We start from the raw sequence: 13,496 nt of genomic DNA, 5'->3' as shown, positions 1-13,496 counted from the left end.
GGATTGGTCTTAATCCCCAGTCTTTTTTGGCACCAGAAAGAACCTGGAGTAAAACCCTAATCCGAGCTGGTCTGGGGGGACGGGTTGGATGGCTCCTTTTCTAGCAGCTGCTGGATCTCTGCAGCTGCTGCCTCCCTCTGATCGGGTGGTACATCGGGGAGAATTTTGGTTCTGGGGACATGATATATGGGAATTTGGTAACCTTTGTATATGATACGAAGCACCCAGCGATCTGATGTGATGGACTCCCAAGCTGCCAGGTGCTTCGAGAAACGCCCCCCGACTGCCTCCAGAGTGGAGCAGTCAGGCAACCCCTCAGGGTTGTTGCGTGGGTCGGTCAGAAAAAGGTTCCCTGGACCCAAAATTCTTCAGGGCCCCTCTGCCTCTAGGGCAGCGTACTCCTTGTCCTCCTCTGCCACAGAAGGACTGGTTGTCCAGAGCAGGCTGGGAATGTTGCGATTTCTGCACCCACATCTTCTTCTGTCCCTTTTGGTTCTTTGAGAAGGACCTCTGGGAAGCGGAGAAGCAGACTCCGACGGCAGACAACGTCTTCCTGTCCGTCTTCCTGTCCTTTTCGCTCTGGACTAAAGTGTCACGAACGGTCTTGCCAAATAAGGCAGAACCATCAAAAGGGGCATTCGCAAATGACGCCTTAAAGGGTTCCGCGAAGTCACAATGTCGGAGCCAGGCCTGGCGCCTCATGACTATGCCTGCTCCGCTGGCTCTAGCGGCTCCCTCTGTAGCATGGGACAACAACCGCATAGAGGTATTAGATATCGATCTTAGAGTGGCCTTGCGAGTGGAGTACAACTGCTTGTCCTCCGCCGACATGGACTCCGGGGGGGAAGCAGTGTACTCTTTGATAAGGTCTCGCTGCATCCTGATAACGTGTGCCATATAGTTCAGAGACCTTACTGAGAAGGTCGCTGAACTAAAACCCCACTTGCCCAAGCGATCCATTGAGCGGGACTCTCTGCTCGGTGGATGGACCGAGGGACTCTCCTGAGCCAATTCCCTCTTGGTGGCTACCGCCGTCAACATGGCATCTACGGGGGGACCCTTGCTCCAGTGGATCTGTCCGCAGGGGGGCTCAGAATTCTATCGGGGCGTTTGGGAACTGGCTCCACAGTGTCCGGCTCCTTCCACGCCCTGGTGGTAATAAGGTCCACCAGGGGGTCGGCCGGAGGGGACACCCAAGAGGTAGACGGTCCTGCTTCGAATGCCTCTAGGAACACGGACTCATCGGAGGAAGCCTTGGGGACAGACCACCCCCCCTAATCCTGAGCATTTCCATGATGTCTCCAAAGGAGACATCTTTGGGGGGTGACCTAGGGCAGCCTTCCCCTTCATCCAAGTCTGTATCTTCTGTTAAGGACTCGGGGGAGTCCACGTGTCTCCTCTTACACTTGTGCTTATGAGGCACATCCTCGGGGGGGCTGTCCGAGGAGGTCTCACCAGCAACGACCTGTTCCAAGGGAATGACCTGAGACATCGAAGCAGGCTGTCCCTGAGGCCGGGTGATGGAAGCCTGACTCAGCCGAGAGGGAGTGCGGGATGGAGCCGATGAAAGGGCCGGGGGTCTGGATGCCCTCAACAGAGCCCTCTCCACTGCATCGAAGGCCGAGGGGGAGTCGCTCTCTCTGGGATCCGAAAGTCGACTCCCACTCGGATCCGATGGAGGGATCGGAACCGGCGCCGAGACCATCGGATCCAAAGGACCCGTGTGCTCCGACCTGGACGGAGCCGAAGGCACACAGAATCCCATGGATCCGAAGCTCGGCCCACGGCTCCGAGAGCTCGGATCCGACAAGGAAGGACCCGAAAGACTCAAGGGCAGAGTCGGATCCGAAGTACCCAGTACTGTTGGCACCGACCCACCCCCAACGCTGCCCGGCTCCGTACGCTCCGAACCCAAAAAGCAGGTCGGAGAAGGAGCTATTCGGGGCAAAAAAAGGTGTTGAGCTCCCCCCCGAAGGGGGGGGGGGAGGCATGAGCACTCCCATCTGCAGCTGGGCCTGGATGAACCTTCACATCATCCGGTCCAAGTCCGCATCCGAAAGGCTGTAGGTAGATCTCGATGAGGCCACCGAGGTGGGCCGGGAGTGCCGCCTCGATGACCTCGACGGAGATTGGGTCTCCTCCTCCTCAGGTCCCGAAGAAAAGCACGGGGATCGGAGCCGAGGAGGAGGAGACCTGGAAGCCGTGGAGGGAGAAGCCCGCTTAGCTGGGGGGGCCAAAGTGGAGGCCTCGGCCCGCCGCTTGTGGTGCTTCTCCCTCCTTTTCTCCCTCCTGGCCTCCCTCTCCTCCGGCGCTTTAGTGGGAGTTTGAGTCCCGGCCGGGGGGAGGGAGGCAGGAGTGGCCGCCACCGAGGACTGGGGTGGTGCCACAGGAGTACCGGAGGCCGAAGCCGGATCCGAGGGCAAAAGTCCCGCCAGGATCAGCTTCGACAAACGGTCTTTCAGTGCCCTGGGGTTGAATGCCACACAAATAGAACACCCAGAGGAGAGGTGTTCAACCCCAAGGCACCGAACACACCGAGTGTGGCCATCCGCCGGTGAAAGCTTATGGTCACACTCAGTGCACTTTGAGAAAATAGGCTTTCGGGCCTCCGACAGTTTTTTAACAACAAAAAAGGTTTAAAACTATGACTAAACTACCTCACACAGACCAGGCCGCAACACACAACAGTCCACACACACACTACGCACCAGCGAAGGAGGGGGAGGATTTACACTAAAAAAATAAAGGTTTACTGACAAAAAAGGAACCTAATCACACGCAAACAGTTAACTATAAATAAAATGTGAAAAATATAGATTTGTGGAACAAAAAAGTTGTCACTTAACTACCACACGCCAGGAGCTCAGGAATCTAGAAGCGTACGCAAGAGCGGCAAACTAGATCTGAGGTCAGTCAGGGTTGGCAGGGGATTATGGGTAAGGGGAGGAGCTAGGAGCTCGGATCTCTAAGTTATGAAATAAGTTGCCGGCTCAGATCCGAGTTCGGATCCAAGACCCAAAGGTTGCTGACAAATTAAGTAAGTACTTCAGATTGTCCTTGTTCTCATTCTTGAATTAGACAGTCATCCAAGTAAGGATATATTTGTATTCCTCTGTCTGCAGAATGCAATTACTGGTGCCAGGCACTTTGTAAAGACCCTGGGCGCAGTAGATAAGCCAAAGGGCAGTGCAGAGAATTGGTAATGCATTGAGCCAGCCTTGAATCTGAGGTATCTTCTGCATAATTGCCTGATTGGGACATACAGGTATGCCTCTTTTAGGTCTAGAGTCACAAGCCAAGCGTTCTTGCCCAGCATGGGCAGAAGCTGCTGCAAAGTCAACATCTTGAATTTTGGTATATCCAGGAATGTGTTCAGAATAGATAGGTCCAGTATTGGTCTCCAGGCCTTGTCCTTTCTGGGTACCAAGAACAGTCTTGAGTAAAATCCTTGTCCCTGCTCTAGCTCTGGTACTTGTTGAATGGCGCCCATGTCCATGAGGGATGAGACTTGTTTTTGTGCCTCTGCCCATTGATTTTGTGGCAGATATGGCCAGCCGTTTGCCTTTGGCAAGGTATGGAAATGGAACTTGTACCCTTGTGACACAATATTTAGAACCCACTTGTCCTGGGTTATAATGTGCCAATTTTGAGAAAAAAGTGCTAATTTTCTCCCTAAGGGTGCTGCCAGGAGATAAGTTCTTGGTGCAGGCAGGGGGAAGTCATTGGGACTGTTTCCTGTATGGTTGTGATTTGTCTTCTCCAACTTTGGAGGTAGAAGCTTTGACCTGTATGAACATTGTGCCTGGGATCTGCCCCTTTGAGGTCTGTCTGACACAGGAAAGGACCAATTCTTTGTAGGCCAGTGTTTACTAAACCTAGGTGGCTGTACTTGTAAAAAAATCTTTGACTGTTTGCATAGATTTAGCTTTGTCCTCCATTTTCTTTAACACCTCTTCTGCCTTAACACCAAACAAAGTATCATGCTGTACAGGTGCATCTAATAAATTTTACTTTGACATGATCAGGCAGATTTTGTTCCTTTAACCAAGCATGCCTCCTAATTACAGAACCTGTAACTGCAGCCCTGCAGGAGGCCTCCAAAGAATCCAAACCACATTGCAAAGTATGCTTTCCCGTTTGTTCAGCCGCATGCAATAAATCCTGCATTTCCTTGTTTTCTGCACATTCAGAGTTTAATAACATTTTCTGTTTAAGCAATGCCATGACATGTTGCTGATATTTGAGCATATGAAACTGACAGTTTAAGGCCCTTATAGCCAAGGTAGCAGATGTGTAAACCTTTTTTCCCCATCTATCCAGTGCCCTAGAATCTCTGTCAGAGGGGTAGGGTTTTTTGCAGCGGAAGCCTTAACTCCTTTGGGACCCTGTGAAATAGTTTCTGGGTCTGCAGCAGGGTTTTTAAAAAGGAATTTATGAGAGTCAGGAACCCTGTAATATCTGTCAGGCTTAACAGGAGCTGGAGGTAAGAAGTCAGGGGTAAGACTAGACTCCGAAAACACATCATCTACAATGTCCAACACCGGTGGAATGGCTAATGGCCTGTGTTGAGGTAGTAAAAGGAAATCCCTGAGCCTCTTTTTAGATTCTGAAAAATCTTGGCTCTCCCAGTGGAAATGCTCCCTCATGGTATGCAAGGTTTCCCCAAAAGAATAGTCCTTTGGAGGAGAATTTGAAGGTATAGATTCTTCAGCATCAGAATCCTCATAGGGGGGAAGAGAATATTCCTGATCAGAAGAGGAATCAGAAGAAATAGAAACCTGATCTGAAGATTCATAGTCAGTCTCTTGCCTAGGCCTCTTATCATGAGGGGGATGGGAACCCCTGATCAAGGTAATTAAGTCTTTGGCCATTTTGAGCATGTATTTTTTTGGGCATAGAGGCCTGTCCACGTGGCTCTTGAGTTTGTTTCTTTGTTTAAGAAGGTGCTTTAGTCTTTGCCTTTGAAGCTGAGGTTGGTTTAATGTAAAGATGTTTAGGTCTGAATACACCCTCAGAAGCCGGTGCCTGCTCAGCAGCTCCGGACCCATCTGAAGGAATAGTATCCGAGGCTCCAATACCTTGAGTTGGCAGCGGCATGGCCGACTCCACGTGAGAGTCGGAAGCAGCCTGCGACTCTAAAGTAGTGGGCGTCAGGGGCTGCGAAAGCGCCTCACTGAGAACTGGCGACTGGCTTAGGAGAAGCTTCGTCGTCGGTTTTGGGCCTCGGTTGTTTATCTCTCTCCTTTTCTTTGCGTTTTTTGTGAACTCCAGTAGTCGGATGGCTATCCGACGACATTTCTGGATAATTAAACCACGTCCAAAATAGTTTAAAGCAAAATCATACCGACGCTTAATAGTGCGTTGGTTAAACCTAGCACAAAACTGACAACCAGAAACGTTGTGATCAGGACCTAGGCAAGGAATACAGTAAGAATGAAAGTCCTTATGAGGTATTTGCTTTCCACAAGAAATACAATTATTTACTTTTTCTGACATCGGTCTGGAGCAAGAAAAAAGTTTCCCCAATGGGGTACTTAGCTTTATTGAAGACTTCGGATCTGAAACTTGAGCACGAAAATCTCAGGAGTCGGCCGACCAGCACTTGCGAACTGCTTCTGCTTCGGGCACCGCGCGGCAAGAAAGGCTAAAGAAAATGGCGTCTGCCGCATCTTTTATACCCCTGACGACCTGAGGTCAGGTAAGGGGTGACAGCAGCTGATGCAGGACCCAGGACTTTGGAATTCAGGCCGACTAAGGGCAATCTGCCAGCAGGATTACCCAAATGTAATGACTGCAACAGTGAAACACGAAGAACATCACAGGAGACAAATACTTCCCAGCTTCAATATCGGAATGTAGTTGCTTCACAGAATTCTTATAATCGTTATGTTGCTAATCTATTTCCTGCCTTTTAAATGCACATTGCATTTTACAGTTTTCCTGTTTCAAAAATGTCTTCATGCCTGATATCATTGGATGGGCCAAAATTCCTTGTCCAGTATGTGAATAACCACTTAAATCCTCCTTAAACCCAACCAATGGCTTAACTGTAAAGTAGAACTCAGTGCTACTTCAAATGTGAGGTCAGCGACAAACCTCTCCTAGTCAGAAAGGCACACATGCAGAAGGACTGATTATCAATGCTCAGTCCCTCTCAGGTGTAAGAGAGAAGTGTGCACATGTCAACGTGCCCAACTTTTGAATATCAAATGCAGCATATGATACATGGCAGCACTGCCAGTGAATAAAGTCAGAAGTCACTAACTGACTGCTATGTGGCTTGGGTGGTAGGATGGAGGTGGGGGAAGTGGACTGTAAATAGCTACTGCTAATATTAAGTAAATCCAAACAGATCCCTAGGATACCAGATTAACATTTCTGCACGAGGATGAGCATGATGCCTAACCACCTGTTTCCAGCCTAAGGGTCATTCAAGCGGCAGAAGGCATAAATCACAGGGCATCAACAGTCTGGAAAAAAAAAAAAGAAGTTACGTACTCACCATAATGTTCCATGTGAGTTGTTCATCTCATCTTCATTCTTACAGATGGGTTTGGAGCCAATCCTCGTCTCCGAGTCGGCCTACTACAAAGTTCGTGGTCTTCAGACAGCGTGAGGCCAAGTCCCTATCCCATGATGCACCTTGAGTTACCTCAGATCTTGTCTGCTGTCTCTAATACCATATGCCATTCTGTCACTTTTTAAGGTAAAAACCGCAGGAAGACAAAGTAACCATGATAAAACTAGAATCTCGGTCCTCGAAAAAACCTGGAGGGGTAGGAGGGTGGGAAGTAAGAATGAAGGCGAGATGAACAACTCGCATGGAACGTTATGGTGAGTACATAACATATGTGAAGGTGTTCCATCTCGCCATTCATTCTTACAGATGGGTAGCGTCCCAAGCACCATCTTTCTCGGGTGGCTCATGAGAGTACGTTTCTCAGGACAGTAGAACCAAATCAAAGGAGGCCCTGTCGACTTTGTAATGAGTAATAAAGATATGAGGTTTGACCAAGTGGCTGCTGCACAAATATTATCTATTGGTAGCCTAGCTGAAAACGCAGAAGATGTGGACACAGCTCTGGTAGAATGAGCCTTAATTTTGTGTTGTAGAGGTAAATTGGCAGCTGAGTAAGTGAAAGTGATGCAATCAGATAACCATTTGGATAGGGTTATTTTTGTCACAGGCATACCTTTTCTAGAATCTGAAAATAAAACAAAAAGTTGTTCAGATCTTCTGAATTCTTTGGTTCTATCTAGATAAAATCTGAGCTGTCTGTGAACATCACGTTTGTGCAGCATATACTCCAAATTGTTGGTGTGTTTAGGGAAAAACACTGGTAAATCTGTAATTTGGTTAAGGTTAGCTTCAGTACAAACTTTAGGTAAGAATGAAGGATTTGTTCGCAGTGAAACTGTCAGCATGAAAAACCAAATACGGAAGTTTTATGGACAAGGCTTGTAGTTCTGAGACTCTTCGAGCAGACATGAGGGCTACTAAAAAGATAGTCTTCAAAGACAAAAATTTCAAATCGCATGAAGAAGCTGGCTCAAAAGGTGGGAGAGTAATGCGTGAGGGCATAAAATGTAGGTTCGGGTATAAGGGGATTTAACTGGTGGTCTAAGGTGGAAAGTCCCTTTGAGAAGGGCGGATAGCTTGTGTGACATTATGTTAAAGCCTTCAGTACCAAGATGAACATAAGAGATGGTGGCAAGCTGTACACGAACTGTAGCTGCTGCCGCTACTTTGTTGAAAAGCATAGTCAAAAATTCTAATATACAGAGGAAATAGAGGCTTGGTAAGAGTCAATGCTATTCTGAGAAGCCCATATGGAAAATCCCTTCCATTTGCCGAGGTACAACTTCCTAGTAGAAGATTTATGAGAAGATATTAAGATATGTTGCGTTTTGTTTGAGAGGTTATGGAACCTGGCTATGTTGAGCATTGGAGCAGCCAAGCTGTCAATTTTAGGGACTGAAGGGAGGGATGAAGAGCTGACGTGTGCATCAGAAGGTCTGAAACTGAGTCCAGAACCCAAGGCTCTTCCAACAGATGAGGTCGAAGGAAGGGGAACCAAATCTGACGAAGCCAATGAGGGGTATTACAATGATGGTCCTTTCCAGGGCTTTGGCTTTCTGTAATACTTTGGATATCAGGGAAATTGGTGGGAATGCATAAAGGAGACCCGGAGGCCAATCGTGTACGAGTGCATCCCTTGGGGAATCTCCCGGAGGGGGAAATCAGGGCAAAGTAGCTTCTGCATTTTGTGTTCATGGGGGATGCAGAGATCGCAGCAAGGCTGGACCCATTTGCAGAATATTCTTTCCACTATTTATTTTTTGAGGGACCACTCGTGAGGCAACAAAATTGCCCTGCTCAGTTTGTCTGCAATCACGTTGGATTTCCCCGGGATGTGTGTTGCTATCAGAAAGCGCAGGGTGGATGTAGCCCACTGCCATACTCTTAGGGCCTCTCAACAAAGGGGATAAGGACCTGGTTCCTCCTTGTTTTAAGTACCAGACCACTGACATGTTGTCCGTCTGAATCGCAATTGTCCTCAGAGGGAAAGAGTCCTGCACTCATCTCCAAGACATCGATTATGCAGATGTGTCTCTTGTTCAATCCATGTGCCCTGGGCTGTTCTTCCCTGAAAATGTCCCCCCCACCCGATCAGGGAAGCGTCCGTTGTCACTGTGGCTGATGGTGAGGGTAGGATAAAAAGGACGACCTATCGTTAGTTGCAGAGAGGTCAACCACCACCGAAGATCCTTTTTGCATGTGTTTGTTAGAATAATGAGATGTGACATTGGGGGCTCTTGATAAGACCACTGCGTGAACAGAAGCCAGTGTAGAATCCGCATCTGCATACGACCCAACGGAATCGCATTTATTGCAGCTGACATCTTCCCCAACAACTTTAGCACTTTTGAGGCTGGCACCTAGTCTCTGGGTATGACATTCTGAATTTGCTGACGAAGTACTGATATCCTTTCTGATGGAACTTTTAAAGTGGTGGTGGTGGTGTCCAATTCTGCTCCGATAAAAATGATATGTTGCGATGGCGACAAGGCAGATTTTTCTGAGTTTATGGTAATGTCCAGTTGATTGCAAAGAGTAAGTGTGGTGTCCCTGGCTTGTATCAGTAGATTCCTGGTGGTGGCGGTGAGGAGCCAATCGTCTAAGTACGGAAACACCTGGAATCCCAAATGCCTCAGGTGAGCAGTGACCACTGCCATACATTTGGTGAACACTCTGGGGGCTGCAGTGAGACCAAAGGGCAGGGCTCAAAACTAGTAATGATTGGCTCCCAGCTGAAAGCGCAGATGTTCCCTGGATGGTCTGGCCATTTTTATGTGGTAGTACGCATCCTGGAGATCTATCGAGCACATCCAATTGTCTTTCCCTATGAAGGGATGCATCGACTGTAGCGTGACCATCTGGAACTTCTTAACAGATCTGTTTAGCCTATGGAGGTCCAAAATAGGTCTCCAGTCCCCTGTCATTTTTGTAACTAAAAAGAATCTTGAGTTAGTTCCAGATCCTAACTGGTCTGCTGGGACTGGTTGGATGACTTTTTTCTAGCAATGTTTGGACCTCTACTGTTGCTTGTTCCCTGTAACTAGGTGGAACATCTGGGATTTTTGTCATCAACGGGGGAAGAGTGGTGAAGGGAATAAAATATCCTCTGGAAACTATGCTTTGTACCCAGTTGTCGTTTGTTATTTTTAGCCAGGTGTCTGGATGCAAAGATAAGCGACCCCCGACTGCCTCCAGAGTACAACAGTCAGGCCTCCTTTCAGGAGCACTGGTAGGGCTTCCCAAAGAACTGGTCTCTGTCACCCTGGTTTTGCGGACCCCTTCTGCCGCGAGGGCAGCGTCTTCCATTATTGCCCCCTCCGCTGCCCTTGGAGGGGGCTCACCACGTGTGTCCAGAAAGGCTCCTTGGGCATTTCAGAACCATATCTTTCCTCCCTTTTGACCCTTGGGGTAGTGTCTAGTAGGGGTGGAAAAATGGACTCCGACGGCAGAGTCTTTCCTTCCTGCTCACACCTGGTCAAAGTTTCTTTAACTTTGGGCCCAAAAAGAGACGAGCCATCAAAAGGGGTGTTGACAAAGGATGACTTAAAGGGCTCTGCAAAGGAACATAAGCGCATCCAGGAGCGTCTCCTGAGAGCAATTCCTGTACCCGCTGCCCTACTTGTTCCATCAGCTGCATATGAGATCAGATGCATAGAAGAGTTCACTATGGAATTAAGGGTAGCAAGCTGGGACACAACCTTGTCTGAAGCTACCTCAGCTACCGTACCCTGTAGAGTATCTCCAAACTCTTTTAGGAGGTCTTTTTGCAGTCTCATGAAATGTGTACGGTAGCTCAGTGAATGCATGGCAAAAGTTGCTGAACTATACATGCGCTTCCCATACCTATCCATGATCCTAGAGTCTCTGTTAGGATAGAGGAAGAAGTTTCTGACATCTCCTTTTTGCTGGCTTCCGCCACCACTATGGCATCAACAGGCACCCCCTTAGTGAGAAAGGTCTTCTCATAAGGGGCAGAAATAAATTTATTGGGCCTCATAGGGACAGGCTCCATGGTGTCCGGAAACTCCCACGCCCTTCGTGAGACCAGCTCCATAAGCTCATCGAAGGGCGGAGACACCCAAGAGATGGAGGGCTGAGACCCGAAAACTTTCAGTAGGACCGACTCATCTTCAGTAGGGTTGGTGGGCTTCCAGTCCCCCCTCTGCTTAAGGATTTCCAATATATCTGCAAATGAGACATCTTCAGAGGGGGACCGTGGGGACACTTCTGATTCATCTAAGTCAGTGTTAGATGTGAGAGACTCCTGTGGGGAGTCTAGATGCTTCCTCTTGCAAATTCTCTTTCTGGGAACCTCATTAGTGGGAGCTTCTGGTGAGGTCTCGGAAGGGACCACCAAATGGGGCTTCCTGAGGCTCAGGGTCTCTATGCCTAAAAGGGATCTGTGAGGCAAAAGTAGACACTGGCACTTTTGGGGGAAGAGGTAGTTGGTCCTGAAGTTGTGGCTGTTCTGGGGGACATTACTCTCCTCATGGCCTCAAAAGCACCTCTGCTCCGGTGAGAAGGAACCGCTGGATCTGAAGAAACAGATGATTCCCTCGGCACCGGAACAGTGGGCTCCGAACCAAGGTAGGAGCCGAACTCATCCGAGCTGAAGCTCCAAGAGGTAAAGTCGGAACTGATAGGTCGGTCCGACTATCCTCCCTGGACCCGACTGGTGAGTGTCGGCTCCTAGACTCCTCGATGGACACCGAGGACGTCTGAGTAATCGGAACTGATGGCACTGGAGAAGGCGTTGGTTCCGGAGGCTCCACAATCATAAAGCCAAACTCCTCCGGCTCCAACGGACCGGTATGTCTCAGAGGAGGAAAGGAAGTAGATGGGAGGAACAGTTTTTGGTTCTGAAACCACTTGGGTTGGAACCGATAAAAATTTTGCAAACACCAGTGCCTGTAACAACTTCTGCACCACACGATCCACATCCAAATCGGACAGGCTTATCGAGAACCAAGATGAATGGATAGAAGGTGGCACAGACTGTAGGATTGGTGACTTCAACACTGCGGAGACCGGTTCCAGGACTAGGGATCGGCTCTGAAAAGATAAGACGCTCGGCTCCGAAGGCTGTGGAGCAGACTTCGAAGGTTTTTTTTATTTTGTCGAATCCAATGATGAAACCTTAGAGGAGTTGGAAGACTTGGGAGATTGGCTAGCCTTATCAAGGTCGCCCAAAGCTTCTTAAAAGGATGACTTTAATAGCTCTCTGTCAATTAACTTTCTTTTCCTTTCATGAAGTACACAGCTACTAAAGGAATGGCAGATGGAGCAACTCTCTTGGAAGTGCAAAGCACCCAAACAATAAACACAATTAACATGATCATCAGTTACAGACATCTTTTGTCCACACTTTGGACATTTTTTAAAACCAGACTTGGGTTGTTTCTCCTTATCCTGGTCAGCCATGAAAAATATTTAAATGCAAACAAGACAAACTTGTAATAAAGGTATTATCAAAAATACACACACACACTCAAATGTTCAACAAATTCAAACCACACTATAGAATTTAAATAGTAAGCAGCCCTTAAAAACAAATGTGCGCTATAAAGTTAATTATGAACTATATTTTAGTATAAACACACTCTAAAGACTATAAATGACTGCTAAAACACACTTCTAAACTATTAAATCTTATTGTAATCTATAAAAGGCACACCAAAAAAGGGAAGGGAGATACTAAATATGGCCTATATAAATGACGGCCAAAAGGACTACAAGTAACTATCACTATTAAAGTTAACACTAGTTTAACAAGATATTAAAGTTATAAAGTTGAAAAGTATTATTAAAGAGAAATTTTTTTCTAGAAAAAATATTATACTGGCCCGAGCTGTGAGGAAACCTCCGATCTGTTGCAGCGGCAAACAAGATCTGGGGTAACTCAAGGTGCATCATGGGATAGGGACTTGGCATCGAGCTGTCTGAAGACTTCGAGCTTTGTAGTAGGCCGACTCGGAGCCAAGGATCACCTCCGAACCAATCTGTAAGAATGAACGGCGAAATACAACAACTTCACATCACTGGTTTCTGACTAGTGTATGATGGAGAAGAGTTCTAGAAAGCTAAAAATACCCCCCCCCCATCCCAAAAAAAAAAAGGTAAAAATGACACACCTCTTTTTCTTTGTCATTCAGTTTCTCTGTGCCAGGTAAGCCTGTGAGATTCAATGGAGGTGCACTTCTTCGACCTACTGAAAAAAGAAAAATGCGTGTAAGCCATAAATATCAGATTCTGAACACATGCTGGAGGACAGACTGCCATTTACATGCATACCATATTAATGAAGGTGGAGCCAAAGAAAAATCCTACAAGACCTAACTTTACAGGCTAAGAAAGCACAGTGAATAAATTTTAACTTTTTTTTATAACTAAGCCAGCAAAGACTACCTGCTTATCACACTGGTCTCTACAGCTATTGTTCAGTTTGTGGTAATGAGACACACTTTCAGTAAAGATGCACACAGTTATCCAAACAAATATGGAGCTTACCTTCTCTGATCACTCAGTTCAGTGCTCTGTCCCTCTTCATTTTAATCTGCATCCATAGGTTCATAGGTAGGTACTAGGCTATTTGCCAGAGGGCATTTATAAGCCTAGCCAGAGTGCGTCAGCTTTCGCCGCCCCATTGATTAATTAACTGAGCCTCTGTCAAGAAAAGCCAATGAAGTGATCCCAGGGGTGTATTTTCTGTTACCCATTCACTCGTCAAGGTTTCTCTTGAAGAGCGTTAGTGAGGGGCTCTGCCTAACGTAGTTAGGAATTTTGTTACAAAGCATGGGGAGTCTCTGTGACAGGAATCTATCCCTCCAGCATGTTCTATTTATTGTTGTGGCGAGGTTTAGCTCACTAGAGCGAGTGGCACGCAGTGACTTGGATTTCTTTAGGTGGAGCATGTCCA

The 13,496-nt window shown here is 47.4% G+C and overlaps 1 protein-coding gene across 1 annotated transcript in view; it reads right to left on the bottom strand.

The window, feature by feature from the left end:
- The window catches only part of TADA2A (transcriptional adaptor 2A), a 461,073-nt gene that overhangs the window by 63,786 nt on the left and 383,791 nt on the right, over positions 1 to 13,496 (bottom strand). The window contains exon 15 of the mRNA XM_044054901.1: positions 12,712 to 12,788. Within this exon, the coding sequence (XP_043910836.1) occupies positions 12,712 to 12,788 (77 nt within the window). The remainder of the gene's footprint in view (positions 1 to 12,711; positions 12,789 to 13,496) is intronic.

Source organism: Protopterus annectens, chromosome 13.part0, assembly GCF_019279795.1.
Source record: "Protopterus annectens isolate FY-2018-M chromosome 13.part0, PAN1.0, whole genome shotgun sequence".
In the NCBI taxonomy this organism is placed as follows: Eukaryota; Metazoa; Chordata; order Ceratodontiformes; family Protopteridae; genus Protopterus; species Protopterus annectens.
Note: the sequence above shows the minus strand (reverse complement) of the source record. Positions and strands in the feature narration are given on the sequence as shown.